Here is a 22192-nt window from a genome sequence, read left to right as displayed (position 1 = left end):
GAGAATACGGATAGGTGATGCTTCAGGTCCTGACCCAAAACATCACCTATCCCAGTTCACCACAGATGCTGCCTGACCTGCTGAGTTACTCCAGCACTTTGTGTCTTTTTTTGTGAACCAGCATCTGAAGTTCCTTTTTTCTGCATCCTGATGAATTTCTTCTGCGCTATCTCCAGTGTGATCACATCCTATAATGTGGTGACCAGATTGCACACAATATTCCAAGAGTCACTTAACAATTGCTTTGTAAATTGCAGCATAATATCACACTCTATATTCTATGTTGTGACATGTACCATATGCCTTCTTCCCCACCTTATTGCTCTGTATTGCCACTTTCAGGGAGCTATTGACTTGTACTCTTAGGTTTCCTTATTCATTAATATGCCTCAGTGCCCTACCATTAATTCAATATGTTCTACCCTGTTTGACTTCCCAAAATGTATCAGCTTGCACTTGTCAGGATTAAGTTACAACTGCTAATTCTCCGTCCAACTTTACAACTGATGATCGACACCCTGCGGTAGCCTTTGACAACCTTTTTTGTATCCACACTACCATTATGTTTTTGTAAATCTGTAAATTGGAGGCACCAAAGAAAGCATCTTATCCAGATGCATCACAATCTGATAATGACAACTGCTCTGCACAAGACTGCAAGAAATTGCAGAGCAATGCAGAGCCCAATTCATCCCCACCTCCCTTCACCCCCAACTAATTGACTCCACCACCTACTATTGACACTACCTTGGGAAAGCAGCCAACATAATCAAGGATAATCACACTCCAGTCATTCCCTCTTCTTCCCTCTCCCTCTCGGCAGGCAGAATATACAAAAGCTTGAAGGCACGTACTACCAGATTTAGGAACATCTTCCCCCACCCTCTGCTGTTATCAGACACTTGAACAAACCTCTCATCTGCTTTGGGTGAATTCCTGATCTCCCAATCTACCTCATTATGGTTCTTGCATTATGTTAAAATCTGTACTGACTCTGTAGCTGTTACATTGTATTATGCACTGTTTATTTTCACTTGCAATACCTGATGTACTCATCTACAGTATGATGTCTCCAGATAGTCTACACGCAACAAAGATTTCCACTGTCTATGACAATAATAAACCAATAACAACCTATTTTTACGAATACAAGTAATATTTGCGACAGGAGACCAGATGGGCCCCATGAGCTTGGGTCTGTCTTTCAATACATTTATGGTATATTCTACTTCTTGTTCTCATCCAATTATGTTACCCCGTTCTCTGTTCCTTGGCAAGCCTTCAATCAATAGATGTAATGAAGTTAAAGTGAATGCATATCAGAGACATACAGCATAGCTCACATCCACAAAAGAGGCAATAATCGGGTGATAAATCTTAAATCTGAAATAGACCTCTGAAATCTTATCACTGTCTTAACATAGAACAGTACAGCACAAGAACAGGCCCTTCAGCCCACAATGTCTGTGCCTAACTTGATGCCAAGACCATCACTTATCTACCTGCACAGAACCTATGTCCCTCCATTCCCTGTAAATCCATGTGCCGATCCAAAAGTCTTTTAAATGCCACTGACGTTCTTGAGAACATTATTCTTAATTACAAGTCCTTGGAAAATCAGTGCACATCACATATAAAGCAAAACATTGCAGATGTTAATCTGAACTAAAAATGGAATTCGATACAAAATACACTTGAGATCAGTCGATATCTGTGGACAGAGAAATAAGTGATGTTTCTGTCACCACAGATGCTGACTGACCCGAGTATTTCACCACTACTGTTATGGTTCCAAACTAAAAAATCCTTATGCTTCAAGCCCCAGTTCCTACTTGTCTCCTTTGGTCCACTTCTCCAAGCTGGCCGCCCGGTACGTTCTGACTCTCTGCATTTCTTCTTTCCAGTGAGGTGGTGTTTCACTGGTTTCCTTGTCCTGTTCCGATTCCGAATGTGATCTAGATTTTGAAGGAGTACGATAACGCTGACCCAGGGAAAAAAAGAGGTACAAAAACAAAGAGTGAAATTCAATTAACTGGACCTTTTGTAACTTGGAAGGACAATTCTGCACATTAGAACTTGATGCTTTAGATTTTAGAGATACAGCCAGCTCACTAAGTCTTCACCGATCAACAATCATCCCGCACACTAGCACTATCCTACACACGAGGGACAATTTTCGATTTTACTGAAGCCAATTAACCTACAAACCTGTAGATCTTTGCAATGTGGGAGGAAGCCAGAGCACCTGGAGAAAACACAGGCGGTCACAGGGAGAACATTCTAACTCCGTACAAATAGCACCTGTCAGGATGAAACCCGGATCTCAGGCACTGTAAGGCAACAACTCTACTGCTGCGCCACCTGTAAAACCTCTCCCCCTTTTGGGCTCTTCTTCCTGTGATGCTGTCGCACAAACTGAGTCAGCATTGTGCAAGGCCAGAAGCCCTAGCATTGCACATTGTCCAAACTTCTTATAATTTCTATGGAGAACTCAACACGTGCCAAAATGTGTTTATGCGCTGGAAGCTCTTTCATAATTAGATGAGAAATAGGTGACATTTCGGGTCGAGACCCTTCTTCAGAAATTGTTGTTTTAGCCCTTGTCCAATGTGCGCACAAGAATAATTTACAATCAAAGATGGTGGAAGGTAAGAGGCTGGGCTGATTCATCCCGCATCTAAGATTCCCTCACCTGCAGCATGTCTCTATCAAGAAAGCCAAAGTCTGCTCTACCCAGCATAACCTGAAGATCAACCCAACATTGACATAATCTCCAGGGCTCAGTGATAGCTAATGGTGCATGACTTGGCAGCTCATGGCTGTTTGCAACCACACGCACATTTTTCACATAGTCAACACACCAACTTATGCACATCAACCAAGATGCCCCATCTAAGCCAGTCCCATTTGCCCACATTTGAATTTAAATTGAGCTAACTATTTCATTCTGAGGTCAGTAACTTTTAAAACGTCGTGGTTTGTACATATATGTGTTATTATAATGACTGTGTGTTATTATGTGTTATAATAACTGCATGTATTCAAATGTGTTATAATAACCAATACTGTGTGTGTGTGTTATTATTATTATATATATATACCCCCAGGTTAAGAACCACTGGTTTAACTGAACGCAAAACAAAATGCTACTAAGCTACATTGCACTTGCTATTGTAGTTATCTGGTCCCAAGGGGGAATAATCTGAAGAATTGGTCAACCTCTCGGAGTTGCCTCAGACTGATAGTCCATCATGACCAGTGGAACTGCATCTATTACTTAAAAAGCTGAACTGTATCCTATCATTGCGCTAGAACTCAACGTAAAGATCTTGCTTGCCTACTTAGGATAGTTCATTTTAAGGAACAAGTACAGTCTATTACAAGTCATTGATGGACAGGTACCACACAACTCACAGTCATCAGTTCTATCAACAGATTTTAAAAGTACAGTTTCTATTCAAGTCTGTCGATATGGTAACACAATTATAGATATCAAATCGTTTTGCAATAGATAAATTAGGGAGTATCGTTTGTGCAATTCAAGGTCCTTCCAACGTTGATGATGAACATGGACTTTCATCCATAAAAGCACAAAATTAGTTGCGCTGAAGACAAAATGGAGAAATATACCTGGAAAATGCAATGCTCCGTTAACAAAGAACAAGCAACATTCCAAAAGCTAAGGGATGAAGTGGGTTCAAGGCTTGTTAGAGAAAAGGTAGATTTTAGTGTTGAGCTGATGAGAAAGAACGAGTTAAACTGGGAATGGGTTATGGTTTTATGCTTTCATACAGCAAGGCTGTGGGGAGGTGGCAACATTACTGTTGGAGTTTGGAAAAGGACTAAGATGAAGTTCAGAAATGTCAGTCACAACAATTGGTTTAAGAGAATTATAGGGAGGTCAGAGTAAATACGTACCATTGTGCCTCTGCCTTTAATCTTACGGCCAGATTTTGACACCACTGGTTTCTGATCACTGACTGTTGCAGGTGGTTCCTGCAGCTTTCTGTTTGAGAATGAAAATAGAATATGAAATAATCAAAACTAAAAGAAGAACTAAACACTACACAATTGCATGTTCTTCAAAAATATAAATGTTTAATGTCCAATGTGTGGACCGTGTCTTTTTTTCAGTCTTAGATACATGGTACCCATGTTAAGAATGCGTAGTGATTCTGATCTTTGATCTGGAATGAGCAATTTCAACATAGAACAATACAGCAGACCTAGGCAGCGGGGAGCCGAGATACCGGCCTCGGGAGTTGCCTATGGGAATTGATCCACTGGCTCCAGCCGGGCCGGAGTTCCAGAGCCCCAACGGCAGGGGGCAAATTCAATTGGCCGTGCAAGTCAGCTATGGGAACAGGTCTGCCGGCTTCGGCCAGGTTGCAGTTCCAGAGCCCCGGCCGCAGGGGGGCTGTTGGTCCAGCAAAAACAATAATCTAGAAGGGTTCTGGAACCAATGGTGCAAGAAAATCCGTGGTGGACCCGGAATAAAACTACTAGCTGGGCTGAGTGAAACAAGCTGCTAACTCTCCCAAAGTAGACAAAAAATGCTGGGGAAACTCAGCGGGTGAGGCAGCATCTATGGAGGGAAGGAATAGGCGATGTTTCGGGTCGAGGCACTTCTTCAGACGGGAAAAAGAAAGGAAGTAGGCGGAGACAGTAGGACGTGGGAGAACTGGGAAGGGGGAGGGGAAGGAGGGAGAAAGCAAGGGCTATCTAAAATTAGAGAAGTCAACGTTCATACCGCTGGGGTGCAAACTACCCAAGCGAAATATGAGGTGCTGTTCTTTCAATTTGCACTGGGCTTCACTCTGGCAATGGAGGAGGTCCAGGACAGAAAGGTCAGATTGGGAATGGGAGGGGAAGGGGGAGTTGAAGTCCTGAACAACCGGGCGATCAGGTTGGTTAACACGGACTGAGCGGAGATGTTCACCTGCGCTTGGTCTCGGCGATGTAGAGAAGTGGGCACCTGGAACAGCGGATGCAGTAGATGAGGTTGGAGGAGGTGCAGGTGAACCTCTGCCTCTCCTGGAAAGACTGATTGGGTCCTTGGATGGAGTCGAGGGGGGAGGTATAGGGAAAGGTGTTGCATTTCCTGCAGTTGCAGGGGAAAGTACCCGGGGAGGGGGTGGTTTGGGTAGGAAGGGACGAATTGACCAGTGAGTTACGGGGGGGGGGGGGGGGGGGGGGGGGGAACAGTCTCTGCGAAAAGTGGAAAGGGGTGGAGATAGGAAGATGTGGCCACTGGTGGGATCCCGTTGGAGGTGGCGAAAATGCCGGAGGATTATATGTTTTATGCGCCGGCTGATGGGGTGGAAGGTGATGGCAAGGGGGACGCTGTCCTTGTTACAAATAGGGGGAGGGGGAGTAAGAGTGGAACTGCAGGATATCGAGGAGACCCTGGTGAGAGCCTCATCTATAATGGAAGAGGGGAACCCCCGTTCCCTAAACAATGAGGACATCTCCGATCCCCTAGTATGGAACGCCTCATCCTGGGCGCAGATGCGGCATAGACGGAGGAATTGGGAGTAGGGGATAGCGTCCTTACAGGAAGCAGGGTGGGAAGAAGTGAGTTAAGATAGCTATGGGATTCAGTGGATTTGTAGTTGAAGTCGGTCAGTAGTCTGTTGCCTGCGATGGAGGTGATGAGATCTAGAAAGGGTAGGGAGATTTCGGAAATGGTCCAGGTGAATTTGTGTGTTGGATGGAAATTAGTGGTGAAGTGGATGAAGTCAGTGTGTTCTGCATGAGTGCAGGAGGTAGCACCAATGCAGTCGTCAATGTAGCCGAGGCAGAGTCCGGGGATAGGGCCAGTGTACGCCTGGAACAAGGATTGTTCTTCTACAACTCTTCCACACTGGAGCCAATGTTGAGACCTTGGGGAAGAAAGTACCTCATTCCCACAATGTGATAAGTACAAGCATTTGCAAATAAATTATCAGCCCAATCAAGGAAAATAACATAGTTCGGCTTATGGAATGGGGAAGGAAAAATAATTGACAAATCAAACTAAAATACAATAAAGTTAAAATGAAATGATGGGAGAATTTATTGGTAAAGATTAGAAAAAAATCATCATGTAATATTGATTGTTACATGTCACTCTGCAAACTGGGTTGCAGTCAAAACATTAAAATGCTTATTTATCAGCCAATAGACAGCAAGTATAAAATTCTAGACTGAAATTGATTGACTGAAAGATACAGCATAGAAACAGGCCCTTTGGCCCATCGAGTCCACGCTGACCATCGATCACCTGTTCACAATAGGTCTATGTCATTACACTTCCTCATCCACTCCCTGCACACTAGGAGCTGTTTACAGCGGCCATTTAACCTACAAACCCTCACGTCTTTGGGATGAGGGAGGAAACCAGTGCACCCGGAGGAAACCCAAGCAGTCACAAGGGGAACGTGCAGACTCCACATACAGACGGTACCCGAGGTCAGGATCGATTACCCGGGTCTCTGGCGCTGTGAGCCAGTGGCTCTACTGGCTGTTTATTCACTTCATAACAGCACCAAAAGCATTGGTAATTTCATACATTTAAAATCACTTTTGATCTTTTCACTCGGTAATAATTAAACTTAAGAAGCAGGAGCAATGCAAAAGAGTGTTATTGCAAGTTACTCACTGTTGTGTTTCTGGTTTTGGCACATCTCGCCTGAGCAAGAATCTGTTCTCTGGTACCACAGGAATCTCCTCGAGTCTTACTGATAGTTTATGTCGCTTTGGGTTTAGATCTTTATCTTTTTCATCTTCCTCGCCCACGCCATTGTGGCTGCTGGGGAACAAAAGGTCACTGGATTTATCAACATGTGCGTACAAGCACATCTAAATGCATCGCAAAACCACTGACAGAGGTTATCAAAATAACGCATTATTTGATACGGTGGAGGATATTGGCAACAGTGCAAAATGTATTGAAAGATTGATAGTTTGAAAGATACAGCATGGAAAAAGGTCCTTCAGCTCACCGAGTCCACGCCGAACATCGATCGTACATTCACGCTGATTCTTACCCCGCTTTTGCATCCACTCCTTTCACATTACGGGGCTAATTAACCTGCAAACCAGCAAGTCTTTAGGATGTGGGAGGAAAGCGGAGCACCCGTACGAAACCCACGCCATCACAATGCAGAACGAACAAACTCCACACAGACAACACCAGAGGGTGGGATTGAACACAGGTCACTGCCACTGTGAGAGAGTGGCTCTACCAGGTGAGCTGTTGTACCAGGCCAGGCCGACACTTGCAACTACAACCCATTGCCGTCGCCAAGACAACGGGCCTTTAAGGCCAAGTCAAGACTCGACATCTTGAACGACTTTGAATTGTGAAGGATACAAGGGCATTGGAAAGGTGCAGGTTCTTGTGTACTGCCTCAATGTAATCTACTATTCTTATACTAATCTAATCTACTACTTAAGTATGATTGTGCTCCTGTATTGTAAAATGTTTACTGAACTTCATGCAGATAATGAATTTCACTGTACCTTTATGTTACAATAAAATACCATTGAACCATTGTTATGATTCCTCATTGCACAAACCAGCCTACCAACCTGCTAGTGGCTCCATTTACACTTCACGCTGCCTTGGCAAGGCCACCAGCATAATCACGGAAGAGTCTCAGCCCGATCAATCCATCTTCTCCCCGCACCCATCAGGCAAGACTAACGATCTCTTATTTTATTTGCCTCCGTTTAGAACAACAGTCATTGCGCTTTACAACCAAGTCATGATAAAGGGCTGTGACAATGTTTGAAGAAGGTGCTTAAAAACTATGAGCAGATTGGCCTCAAGTGCCCCTTATAAAACGTTTACATTCACAATGTTTTATACTGTAGCTTAAGGCCATCTTTGGTCCATCTGAGCAAAGCAGGTTTTGAGTAGTACAGTATTTACGACACAGACAAGCTATTCAGCTCAATAGTCCTCAAGGCAACATGCAGAGCACTTGTCTACTAATGTTCTGACCTTTTATGTATAATTTATATTTTTGTGTCTGAATCTGTGTGCCTCTAATGCTGCTGCAAGCAAGATTTTCATTGCTGCAGTAACTCACTGCCCACAACATACAAGAACAAACTCGACTTCATTTCACATTGCTACATTCCCATGGAAGTTTTACATAATTGCTCTACTTTTTGAAATATCTATTTTTAGCCTATACTTCTTGTTCAGCTGTTATTTCCTTGGCAGAATACATCTAATCACTTCCGTTATATCCTGAGCAGAATTATTCTACAAAGCTTTACTGGACTTGCTTCCATACTAGAACTTGCTTGTAAATAAATAAAAGCCAACTTTATGCTGTGGCAACAAGATATGAACTGCAATTCACAGTGAAAACAAGCTATGGAAGTGAAGCATGGTCATAAGTGACAGGAGCAGAATTAGGCCATTCGGCCCATCAAGTCTACTCCGTCATTCAATCACGGCTGATCTATCTCTCCCTCCTAGCTTCATTCTCCTGCCTTCTTTCCATAAACCCTGAAGGGGTTGAACATCATTTGATGTTCAAGTACAAGTTGTCCCAGGATTAGTGAGGTCTGTTCCTATGAACTGTTCATAATCCAAGTTGGAAATCCAGCCATGAACCGAGTCCCCACATGATTGAAGACGCCTGAATCCTTCCAGCAGCTGGCAAATCCATACCACTGATCATCCAAAAGCTTGCTCATATGTATGGAACACATGCAAGTGGGGCATCTATAAGCTGGTGAGGACTTGTAATAGTGTAATAAATATTTCCACTCCCAGAAAAAGTACACACAAGATTCCAAGACTGCATTAAATGTCTAAACTCATTAGAAATATCAGGTTGGGCTCCATCAATTTAGTTTAGAGATCCAGCGTGGAACCAGACCCTTTGGTTCATCGAGTCCATGCTGATCATCGACCACCCATGTTATCCCACTTTCACACCCTACACACGAGGGGCAATTTACAGAAGCCAATTAACCTACAAACCTGCACGTCCTTGGAATGTGGGAGGGAAAAGCCACATGGGGCAGCAGCTCTACCTCTGCACCATTGTGGCAATTGCTTCCCGGGTTAGTGAGGTTCGAAGACACCTGTCCATTGTACCCACAAACATGAAAAACAAGATACTGCACCTCTTCTGGCTGGTTGAGAGTTTTCTCTTTTTGCTCTTGGCTTCTCTTCGTCTTTTCGAGTGCTTGGTTTTCATCTTCCTTTTCCGTTTCCTTCTCTTCTCTCTCTCTTCTTCGGTTTCCGACTCAGAGTCGGAAGACGTTGAAGAACCTGAGCTGGTCGCGGACTCGTGCGAGGAGTAGGAGATGGCGACTTTTCTCTTGCGTTCTGTCACTGAAAGACACACAAGACAAAGTTAAAGGTCCCATATGCACAAAGATGAACACAAAGTGCCGGAGTATCTCAGCGGGTCAGGCAGCATCTCTGGAAAAAAAAAGGATGGGTGACATTTCGGATCGGGAACCTTCTTCAGACTTGAGTCTTCAGACTTCTTGAGTCTGAAGAAGGTCCTGACCCAAAACATCACCCTTCCTTTTTCTCTAAAGATGTTGCCTGACCTGCTGAGTTACTCCACCACTCGGTTCTTTGTTTCTCCATTTTGTCATATATACATATCACCTTCTACACGTACCCAGGTGATATTAAAAAGAAAGGTTGTTTCAGAGATATGGCATGGAAATAGGCCCTTCGGGCCACCGAGTCCACACTGACCATCGATCACCCGTTCACACTAGTTCAATGTTATCCCACTTTCTCATCCACACCCTCACACCAGAAGCAATTTACAGTGGCCAATTAACCTACAAACCCGCATATCATTGGGATGACGGAGGAAATCGAAGTACCTGGAGAAACCTCACAGCGTCGCAGGGAGAACGTGCAAACTCCACACACAAACAGCACCCATGGTCAAGATCGAACCTGGGTCCCTGTCGCTGTTAGGCAATAACTCTACGTTTGTGCCACTGTCCTGCCCTAGTCAGAATCTTTTTCCCAGGATGGATTAGAGAGCATAGTGTTGAGGTGTGAGGGGCAAAGTTTAAAGGAGATGTGTGGGCAAGTATTTTTTACACAGGGGAATGCATTGCTGGCGATGGTGGTTGAATTAGATACATTAGTGGCATTTAAAAGATTTTTGGACACAGCAGAAAAGACACAAAATGCTGGAATAACTCAGCGGGACAGGCAGCATCCCTGGAGAGAAGGAATCGGTGACATTTCGGGTCGCGACCCTACTTCAGACTGATGTCAGGGGAGAGGGAGGTACATAGATAAGGAAGTGTAAGGTGTGAAAACAAGTCAAAGGGAATGGAGTTCAAGGACAATGTAGAATAGATCATTGTTAGTTGGAAGAAGGTAACGACAAAACAAACGGAGATAAAATGTATTCGGAGACAGTACGACTGTTCAGAGAACTGGGAAGGGGGGAGGGATGGAGAGAGAGAGAGGGAAAGCAAGGGTTACTTGAAGTTAGAGAAGTCAATGTTCGTAGCACTGGGGTGTAAGCTACCCAAGCGAAATATGAGGTGCTGTTCCTTGAATTTGCGCTGGGCCTCACTCTGACAATGGAGGAGGCCCAGGACTGAAAGTTCAGTGTGGGAATGGAGGGGTAGTTAAAGTGTTTGGCAACTGGGAGATCAGGTAGGTTTAGGCGGACTGAACGGAGGTTTTCAGCAGAACGATCGCTGAGACTGGCGTGGTCTCGCCGATATATAGGAGCGAACCTGTAATCCGTACTGGGTCCTGAACCTGTAATCCGCGTTTGGATAAGCATATGGATATGCAGGGCATGGGCTATGTGCAGGTAGATGTCCGATGGTTTAGGCATCATATTCGGCACAGGTATTGTGGACTGAAGGGCCTGTTCTTGTGCTGTACTTATGTCTATGTTCTGTATGCTAGTGGTGGGTGTCGGATGTCGGTCGAGGACGGGCCACCTAGAATGCCCTAGGTGTGGTGGTGGGGGCTGAGAACAAAGCGAGTCAATTGGGGTCTACACTGAACACTTGTAATTTTCGTCAGCGCCGTATACGTGGCGTCTCTTTGTACACTTTATTGTATGGTCTGCAAAACAAAGAGTTTCACTGTGACATGTCACATGTGATAATAAAATAGCAATCAATCAATATTCGATGTTGAAGACTATTGATTCAAACAAACAGATATAAATGCACTGAATAAGACTGACACATATTTTGATCAGGGACATGCTAATCCTGCAAGTGCCATTAAACACGGACTCTTCCTCTTTAAATTAACATTTCTGAGGAGTCATCAAAAGATAATCACCATGACTTGCAGATTTTGGGACAAACTCCCCGCAATCAATAATTCGGACATCAGCGTACGGACGGCTGGCAGCATCTGTCTTCAGGTTTTCGATTTCTTTAATCGCATCAAAACCAGTTATCACTTGGCCAAATACAACATGGACACTGAAAATCAAAGCAGCCGAATTTGTGTCGTGATTTCCACATGGCAATAAAGCATTTTCCCAACAATTGACATCAGAGACTGTTGAATAAAGTCATAGTGCCATACAGCATGGAAACAAGCCCTTCGGCCCAGCTTGCTCATGCCGACCAAGGTGCCCCATCTAAACTAGTCCCACCTGCCTGTGTTGGGCCCATATCCCTCTAAACCTTGTTTAAGAAGGAACTGCAGGATGCTAGAAAATGGAAGGTACACAAAACAGCTGGAGAAACTCAGCGGGTGCAGCAGCATCTATGGAGCGAAGGAAATAGGCAACGTTTCGGGCCGAAACCCAGAGGGTTTCGGCCCGAAACGTTGCCTATTTCCTTCGCTCCATAGATGCTGCTGCACCCGCTGAGTTTCTCCAGCTTTTTTGTGTATCCCTCTAAACCTTGCCTACCTACTTACCTGTCCAAACGTCTTTTAAATGTTGTTATAGTTTCTGCCTCAACTACTTCCACTGGCATCTCAATCCATTTACCCACCACCCTCTGTGTGAACGTCAAGATGCTTCACTGATATTTATTCATCAGCTCCCTGGAGAATGGGATGCAGCATCTTTTAAAGATCACCACTGCACACATCTTATCTCGGTTTAGGTTTATTATTGTCACATGACCAAAGTACAGTGAAAAGCTGTCTTATTTTATATAACATCTGTGAATTCGCTAATTTAGTTTTCAGTTTACATTAATTTGGAGATACAGCATGGAAACAGACCCTTTGCCCCATCGAGGATTTATTTCTCCCCCGAGTCTGGTTTCATCTTCCTCCTCAAATCAAGACACAAAAGAGATAGAGAACTTAGTAACATGGTGTCCAGACAATAACCTTTCCCTCTATATCAGCAAGACGAAGGAGCTGGTTATCGACTCCAGGAGGCGTGGTACAGTACATGCATCAATAGCATCAATGGGGCCAAAGTGGTTGGTGTTAATACTGATCACCCAATACGCCAACACTATCCTACACATGAGGGCCAATTTTACAAAAAACATGAATCGACAAACCTGTACTTCTTTGGTGTTTGTGGAAACCAGAGCACCTGGAGAAAACCCACACGGTCACTGGGCGAATGTACAATCTTTGTACAGACAGCGCCAGTAGTCCAAATCAAAGCCGGGTCTTCACCGCTGCACCACTGTGCTGCACAGTGAGATGTTTGAACTTTCTTTAATCGGACTTCAATGTTATATATTTGTATTAAATGTTGTACCTTTTATCGTTTATCTTTGCATAATTTTTTCTTTAATTGGATAGCATGCAAACCAAAGCTTTTCACCGTACCTTGGTACATGTGATGATAATAAACTAAACTAAACAATCCAACATTAAAATGCTCAAGATAGACACAAAAAGCTGGAGTAACTCAGGGGGGCAGCATCTCTGGAGAGAAGGAATGGGTGAAGTTTCAGGTCGAGACCCTTCTTCAGAGACCCGTTCCTTCTCTCGACAGATGCTGCCTGCCCCGCTGTGTTACTCCAGCTTTTTGTGTTTATCTTCGGTTTAAACCAGCATCTGCAGTTCCTTCTTACACATTAAAACGCTCAAATATTCGCTTGGGCAGTTTGCACCCCAGTGGTATGAACACTGACCTCTCATTTTAGGTAGTTCTTACTTTCTCCTCCCCTTCTCAGCTCTCCCTCAGCCCACTGGCTCCACTTCCTTTCTTCTTCCCGCCCCCCCCCACCCCCCACCCTCACATCAGTCTGAAGAAGGGTTTTGGCCCGAAACGTTGCCTATTTCCTTCGCTCCATAGATGCTGCCTCACCCGCTGAGTTTCTCCAGCATTTTCGTCTAGCTCAAATATCTTTTAACTGTTTGCAGTCAGCAAACCTCCTGTCTAATAAGAACTTTCAATTATTAGGCAATGGATGACATTCTACCACAATAAGATAATTTTAAGAAGGTGCCTTGGAAGGTAGCATGAAATTACAAATCACCTCCTTAGTTGGATTAAAAAATATTTTGGAATCATTTCAGCAGGCGAGCATGAACCTTGTGTTAAAAGTTGAGCAAGTCAGTTCTCTGCTTCGTACTAATAGATGTGGACAATTCAAAAACCTGCCAACAAATAAAAGATAGCTAGACATACCCATCCAGATGAGGCGCTGGTTTTGTAGTTCTGTTCCATTGAAAGATGTTTCGTTTGGAAGGATGATTTGAAAAAGAATAGGAAGGATGTCACGAATTCAGGCACAGAGGTAGAGATCATTTTTATGTCAGAGTTTTGAAGAATATTTAAATATATGAAAGGAAAAGAGAAAATAGTTACTTCAAACAATTGCCCTTCAAAAGGCCATTCAGTTAGCAAACAAACAAATCACTTTTCATGCGCTGGGTTGATTTCAATAAGTTTTGGCCCACATTGTACATTTGTCAGGGGTCTAGGTCTCATGCTTTGGCAATGGCACGTTGATGCCTTTTGCTCCATGTCAAATGGGCTACTCTCAGCTTTGATGGCAACTAATCCATGAATTCAAACATTACCTCCATCCCAGGCACCATGCATAGGGAGTTTTGAAGCAGTTAACATCGCATGGTTCTCAAGCAACTCCAGTGACCAAAGAAAAAAAGTTGTGAATCATGACGCTCCACTCTCTTCATGGTAAAATATTAATTGGGAGAATTTATTCAATGTTCTAATGATAGATATCTGCAGAATTTTCACATTTGCATGGGGACACTCAAATTATTTCTCCTGAAATGCCTCTGAATAATTTCTTTGTGAGGATATTTCATAAAAGATGGGCAATTTTAAATATCTCCAAGCTATTGTGTTATTTTTAACAGCAGAATGTACATAACCACATAAGTAAAGATGTGCCAATATTAATACTGGAGTTCAACTGCCAATTTTGCTTAACAGCAGCTTGGTTTAGATGTTAGATAATATGCAGAGACTTAACTGTACTGACAATGCATATTAAAAAAAACCTTGGCTGGTTTTGCAGTGGTTACCACGCAACAAAAGCTTTTCACTGTACCTTGGTACACGTGACAATCAAACTTATTCACTTTTATTTATGAAGTAGTAAGTTTCAAATTGGAAATTGTAATCATATCTAATGATGCTAGATTTGCTTCCACTCTCTGGTGTGAGATTTAGTTCTTGCTCTACCTTTCCTTTTCAGTGCTGGAGGGAAAATTGTTACATTTGTTTTTATGAGTTAGCTACTATTAAGTATACCAAACTGGATAGTAAGTAGGTATCTTCCAGTAATTTAGTGTGCTGCTTTACATTCTATACTTAAGGACTGCTCTCCCCTTGATGTTATCTATCTATCGCATCACAAGCTTCACTGCACTACCTCGAGTGCAATCCGCAGAATACGCCACCTGCTGGATTAGCAAGGTATGCCACTTCATTTTACAAAGTGCCAATGTGCTCTTGTGAAATGGAAGTGGCGTACCTGGATTGAACGCAAGCTCATGTTCATCAATTATAGCAGCAAAATTAGGCCATTTGGCCCATTCAGTCTACTCTGCCATTCAATCATGGCTGATCTATCTTTCCCTCAAATTCCTTCTCCTGCCTTCTCCCCATAACCCCTGACACCTCTTGAAGCTGAATATAAATTGTTGCAAAAGAAAACAATGCTGAAATAGAGGATGTTTTATATTAATTATTACTATTATTTATCATTGAAAATCACTAGCTGTATTTGTATATTCCATTATTAATTATTAATTAAACCTACTTTAAGTACCAATTGGTGATTGAAATTGTTTACAATGAAAGGATACGTGGTTTGAAAGGGACCAGAGTATTTAAGCTTCTCCAATCTTAATGCTACATAGAAGAGACATTAATTGAACTGTTCAGACACTAAGTGTTTGAAAGAAATCTGAAATTAAAACATCAGGAGGTTGCAGCTGCATGATGCAGGAACATACTAAAAATATAGACACCATCCGCAACAATGACTCAGAAGATTTTAGTTATGCACATCAATATATTATACATGAAAGCAGTGTTTACTAAAGGCATAGGGGGGCATTTGGAAAAACACCTTCATCTATGCCTCCTTTCGCGACTCAAAAGTCTATATTTGTATCTGTACCACTTCTGCTTTGAACCTTTCTCAAAAATGCTCACCGATTTAAAACGGTCAGGAATTTATTTTATTTCTAGACTCTATGCCGAAAAGAGCAAGGATGTGTTGTAGATTAAGTAACTTGACATATACCAGTGAAGTATGTTTATCACTTTAGAAAGCAGGCTACAGACACTCTAATCCAAAGCTAGGCAGGAACATTCCACATAAACCTACATGAAGACATTATCCTATCCCACAATATAATCGCCACAAGAATTTTTTTTTCATAATGTATAAATGACAGGCTTTAAAAATGCCGCCTCCTCAACTTGTTTTAATTTTTATAGAAATTAAGCTATGAAGAAGTAAAGTTTGGATCTGCTGGTCTAGTATAAAGCAACTAACATCTTCGACAGTGCCACTTTTATAAATGAAGAAGATTATAACCATAAATTAAATTTCACGAGTTCTACATTAGAGCTGCAGGAACAGATTTCAATGTACACATCTCTTCTTTGGGAAAAAACTTCCCTGGGTCATTGTACACAAGTTTAAATATGCAGATTGTTTTTAGCTAATGAATGCATACGTTTCAATTACAGATGGATCAAGAATTCTCATGAAATAGTTATTGAGTTTTACTGGATTTGTATTCTATGAATTAAAAAAAACGATTCCAGATCAGTTAATATGGATGCGCTTTTGGATTGAAGTGTCTGTACCACACAAATATCTGAAACGTTGAAAGGTTGAGGAAGACAATCATAGAATCATTTTTGAAATAAAGGAACAGGGGGAGGCTATTCAGCCCCACTGGCCTGTTCATCCATTGGCTAATCTGCAGGTTAAAGTCATTGAAAAGCCACAATTCCATACATTTAAGAACGTTATTTAAGAAAATTTCCATCATTTACAGCTGAAATTTTCAACTAATCCATGGGGGTTGAGTATTTGAGGGGAAATGTTCCACATATCTACTATCTTTTAGGCAGATATCACAAGCGGAAGGTTGACTATAACTTGAAGGCTGCGCTCTCCTGTGCCTGGTGCCTTCATCGGAGGATACTATTTCCTTTAATTTACCCTATCAAACTTCTAATCAACCAGAGCACCTCAATTAGAATTGATAATTTTCTGAATATTTTTATTTTAATAATCAATAAATAATTTCAACTTTATTATTAAGCACGAAAGATGGATTACTGGCACACTCATAGTGAAACAAACAGATTCAGAGATAAGTACAAAGATTATACCATTACCAGTTTTACAATGACTTTGCAAGACACCAGTGATCAGGTCCTAGGTAAAGCCACTACAGGCTTGATAGAGCCTTTCAACGTGAATGAGTGGTTTTATACCGTGCCAATCGTGCAGCAAATATATATTTTTTTAACTCTTTGGACTTTGCTGATGTCAAAGACACAGAAAGCCATTTTTATCAGGTTTCTCAGCTGATTGCATTGGTAACTGTGGCAATGTTTATTTATGTTAGTGAAGGAGCCCCTCCTCTCCACAATGGTTATTTAATGATTATAATATCTATACTCTATGAAGTAGTGTTAGCAAATGCTATTTTAATAGCAGAAATTTATTTCAGCAGTGTCTTTGGATAAAGGAAGATTGGGTTAATATTTCAGGTCATTATTTCTGATAAAGGCTTATCAACCTGGAACCTTAAACCAACCTACCTCTCTCTCCAGACACGTGGACTGACTCTGCAACTGTTTTGACCATTTTATTTGTTATCGATCAAATTTGCTGCAGTTAGTTCAGTGGATAATTGGCCAGAAGCAAGAAAGGAACATCACACCCAATTCCAAATTGTGACAGGAAGACTTCTCTCTTTAAAATGAGTCACACTATTGCTCCCCTCAATGATTTTATGACATTTTTTTTGTTCAAAAGATATCAACATATTAAGTAAGTAAGGACAGCCTTATAGTAATGGCACATTACCTTAGCAGCGAAGGATGCAACACTGACTCTGTAAATTTTACACAAAAATGGCAAGAGAAAAATTGTAATACATTCCAGACAAAAAAAATCCAATTTTTTTTACATATATTAAAAACCACATCAAAAATCAACACAACACTACAGGATAGTTTTTTTTAATCAATCAAAAAACAGATGTGATGCACAAAAACAGATTGCACTAAATGTACTTGAAGCTTGTAGGCAGAGGGCTCTAAAATTTTTCTTACTTTATCCAACTTCTACACAAAGCTCACAATTTACAAAAAAATCTATTTATTCTCTTCCTTTTCTGTACCAAGGTTTTTTTTTGTGTCTATTGTTTCTCTACCATCCCACCACCCACACCCACATACAACAGAACTGCCATCATGTGTTTTGAGCTTGGCAAACAGACTTGGGCCTTCCTTTGCCAATGCTTCTCAGAGTTTGTGCTGGCAAGAAGAGCTAGAGAACTTCCAGGAGCACCACATGGTCACATAAGGGTATTTGATATCAGTGAAACCCCCATAACTACAGCTAAGGCCCCACCTAACTCCATTCACTGGGGTAAAGGCAGCTTTTGGTACATTGGCCTTCATCAGTCAAGCTATTAAGTATAGAAGTCGGGACATCATGTTATAGCTGGACAAGACGTTGGTGAGGTTGCATTTGGAGTATTGTGTTCAATTTTTGGTCACCCTGCGGTAGGAAGGATGTCGTTAAGCTGGAAAGAGTGCAGAGAGGATTTACGCGGATGTTGCTAGGACTCGAGGGCCTGAGCTATAGGGAGAGATTAGGCAGGTTCGGACTTTTTTCCTTGGAGTGGGGAAGGCGATTTTATAGAGGTCCATAAAATCATGAGGGGAATTAAAAGGGTGAATACAGAGTAAGGGAATTTTACCCAGAGTAAGGGAATCAGGAACCAGAGGCAATACACAAAAAGCTGGAGTAACTCAGCAGGACAGGCAACATATCTGCAGAGACATGCGTTTAAGGTGAAAGGAGGAAACTTTAATAGGAACCTGAGGGGAAAATCTTTCAGTCTGAGGGTGGCAGATAAATGGAACAAGCTGTCAGAGGTGATAACTGAGGCAGGTACTATAACAACGTTTAAGAGACATTTGGACAGGTACATGGATCGGAAAGGTTTAGCTGAATATGGGACAAACGCGGGCAAATGGACCAAGATGGGGCATGTTGGTCGGCATGAACGAGTGGAGCCAAAGGGGCCTGTTTCCGTGTTGTGTGACTATGACTGACCAGTCAGGAAGAGAAAGAGGGGACACTCGGGAGTTTGGTAAAAAAATGTCCATTCCATACAACAGACATCTGATTAGAACTAAATAACATATGAGGAAAGGTTGATGGCTAAGATGGCTTGCTAGATGCACAGCACCTTTGTTTTTAAAACTCATCAGAATTACGAAAATAACAGACCTCTCAATTCACCATCTTATAATTTGATATTACAAGCAGACTTTATTTGAACCGCCCACTGAACCCTTCACACCTGATTTTATACTTCGTAAAATTAGGTCAAGTTTTCAAGAGTGTTAGATTTAGCTCTGAGGGCTAAATGAATCAAGGGATATGGGGAAAAAGCAGGAACAGGGTACTGATTTTGGATGATCAGCCATGATCAAATTGAATGCAGGTGCTGGCTCAAAGGGCTGAATGGCCTACTCCTGCACCGATTTTATATGTTTCTATGTTAAACACAAGGAACTGCAGATGCTGGTTTACAATAAGAAAGGCGCAGGGTGCCAGAGTAACTCAGCGAGTCAGGCAGCAACTCTGGAGAACATGGACAGGCCGTTTTTCAAGTAGGGACTCTCGTCAGACTGATTGTATTAGGGGGGAGAAAACTGGAGGAGAGTTGGGGGGGGGGGGTCCATGCTTGGCTTTGATTTAAATGAAAAGATTGGGAGGCTCAGCGGTTGATGAAGTAAACAGGGAAAGGCGCTGGAATAAGATTCAGCTGAAGGCAACGTCTCAGACTGAAGTGGAAAGAATAATAAAATCCTTGTATCCTTGAGTTCAAACGAAGATAGCTGACAACCATGGAGGAACAGCGGGCCAGTTTAGATTATTATTGTCACATCTACCGAGATACACTGAAAAGCTTTTCACAAGTGCTTTTCACAAGTTCATTAGTTAAGAAGCAGAATTAGGCCACTCGGCCCATCAAGTCTACACTGCCATTCAATCATAGTTGATCTATCTTTCACGCTCAACCCCATTCTTCTGCCTTCTCCCCATAACCACAGACACCCTTTTGTTTGCATGCTATCTAGTCAAGAAAAAGGCTATAGATGAATACAATCAAGTAGTCCACTGTGCAAAGATAAAATGTAACGGGTGCATTTGGTGCGTTAGTGTAAAAAATGCTGCTGTTGAAATAAAGATTTAAAAGAGTGGAGTAATCGTCATGAATGTTAGCAGATCCTCTTCTGAGACCAGCAAGCAAAGGGTTGCCACGCTTCTGTTAAAGAGTTGAAGTGATCGCCAGAGTTGTTTTGCTACACTTCTACTCTTTCTCTTTTGTTCCTTCCTCTTTGCCCTGTGATGCGCACCCACTTCCCCCTTTCCTCCCCCCCCCCACCCTTCACCAGCAGCCAAGAATGGATGATGCAAGTAGAAGATTTAATTTGATGGAAAGATTAGAGCACACAATTCCAAAATTCAGAAGCCCTAGTGGGACATGAACACTACTTCCCTCAAAATCACTTTGTAACAGATCTAAAGAAGAAACTCTCAGATAACATTACTCCATGAACAAAAAAGGATTGAATGATCACATGGGTTAAGGAATGGGATTAAATATTACATGGATAAGAAATAAATAAACTGATATTGAAAAATGATGGTTGTGGAACTAGGAAATGGAAATGTAGGTCAAAGATTAATGATGATGGAAAGTTCAATATAATGGTCTAGACCGATGTTTCCTCAATTTATCTTTTGAAGACAAGGAGTGATATCTCTAAAACATTTCAAAGGAAATTAAACAAAGGCCATAATGCAGATCAATGGACATTCAGAAGGCCCACTATATCAAATGTGCTAGTCGATACAAGAGACTGCAGATGTTGGAATCTGGGGCAAGGAACAACCTGCTGGAGGTACACAACGTATCGAGCATGTGCTCAACAAGATGAAGAAAGGTCTTCCTTTGTTCTACATTTGCTTTCCTCAACAGTTCTTCCTGGTCTAAGCTTGTGTGGGACATTTGCAGTAAACCAGAAGTAATAAGCTGATCTGGCTTTCAGCCTGATTTATGTTCGAAGAGGAGCAGGTGCTGATTTTTCGATAGTGGAAAAGATTTTGTTTCCTGCAGATGGTTATGGCTCCTCTCAGTGATCCATTTGATAGTTGGCTTTTGCATTATTATAGCAAGCGGATTCAGGACAGTGAATGAGGAGTCAACATCTTGATAGATTATGTTTTCTAATTGTGGCTTGAGCCTAGAACATTGGTTGGTATTGGTTTATTATTGTCACGTGCATCGAGACACAGTGAAAAACATTATTTAGTGGGCTATCCAGGCAAGGAGTAAAACAGTGCAAAAATAGAGAGAAGCAGAGTGCAGCACAAAGTGTAATCATTCCAGAAAACGTGAAGATAAAGAAAAGTGCAAGGACCACAATGAGGTAGATTGGAAGATCATGAATATATTTGTAGCATACAAAAGGTCCATTCAAGAGTATAAGAGAGAGGAAGATTCGGTTTTTGATTCTGAATGGTACCTATTTTCACACTTTTGTATCTTTTGCCTAATGGGAGATGGGATAAGAAAGATACAGCATGGAAACAGGCTCTTCGACCCATCGGGTCCAATGCCGACCATAGATTCACACTAGTTCTATGTTATCCCACTTTCTCACCCATTCCCTTCACACAAGGGGCAATCCTTTGCAAAGAGCTTATTTTGTTCCTGAATTGTTATCTTCAATAATAATATAATCTGTTGCACCAAGATCCTTCTCTCCAAACTTGATTCTAAATTGACTGCTTGATTGAAAGATATAGCATGGAAACAGCCCTTTGGCCCACCGAGTCCACGCTGAAGCTACAAACTAGAGGCAATTTTACAAAGGCCAATTAACCTAAAAACAAGCATGCTGCAAAACTTTCTCGTTCTGACATTTGTAGTTCCCATCTGAACTAGGGGATGGTTGGGACAAATGGATAGAAGTAACATGTTGTATTTGACCAAGATAAATTCTAATGCTGCTGCCTTACATGCCTAAACATGCTCAAAATCCAATTCCTCTACACTGTATTGGATACTTTACAAACTAGGAAAAAGTGCATCTGGTCTTGCAAAGTTCATCCCTTCCTGAATCCAGCAACTTAGAATGCCTTGAATAATGTTACAAACAGTCCTGTTGGCAAATTATTCTAGACTACGATGGTCTAGAAAAATGCTATCATAACTTCACAACTCCTCTAGTTTGCTGTTTTTAAGCACATATCAACATTTTTACATTTCTTTAAGTAAATTGAAAGTCATGCTCTAACCCACCTCTGCATGGGTTCTGGATCACTACTTGAATCCACCACTATTCCCCTTACTGGTCATTCACACATTACTAAAATGAAGATCTCCAGTCACCTTGCCCGAGATGCTGCCATCCTCCTCCCTACTCGGATACTGTTTAGCCACCTTCTAACACTCCCTTTACCTCTTGCTGCTCTAAGGTACTTTGTTAGG

At 41.9% G+C, this 22192-nt stretch overlaps 1 protein-coding gene across 7 annotated transcripts in view; it reads right to left on the bottom strand.

Moving 5' to 3' along the window:
* nktr (natural killer cell triggering receptor) overlaps window positions 1-22192 on the bottom strand; it is a 153182-nt gene that overhangs the window by 22141 nt on the left and 108849 nt on the right. For 6 of the 7 annotated variants that reach the window (XM_055663435.1, XM_055663453.1, XM_055663462.1 and 3 more), the window contains 6 exons: window positions 13575-13604; window positions 11297-11442; window positions 9130-9340; window positions 6641-6790; window positions 3919-4006; window positions 1833-1981 (listed from right to left, as the gene is read on the bottom strand). In XM_055663435.1, coding sequence (XP_055519410.1) covers window positions 1833-1981; window positions 3919-4006; window positions 6641-6790; window positions 9130-9340; window positions 11297-11442; window positions 13575-13604 — 774 coding nt within the window. The remainder of the gene's footprint in view (window positions 1-1832; window positions 1982-3918; window positions 4007-6640; window positions 6791-9129; window positions 9341-11296; window positions 11443-13574; window positions 13605-22192) is intronic. The other variant, XM_055663444.1, reaches the window with a different exon arrangement.

Source organism: Leucoraja erinacea, chromosome 2 (genome assembly GCF_028641065.1).
Source record: "Leucoraja erinacea ecotype New England chromosome 2, Leri_hhj_1, whole genome shotgun sequence".
Lineage (NCBI taxonomy): Eukaryota > Metazoa > Chordata > Chondrichthyes > Rajiformes > Rajidae > Leucoraja > Leucoraja erinaceus.
The sequence above is the reverse complement of the archived record's forward strand: the minus strand, read 5'-3'. Positions and strand labels throughout refer to the sequence as shown.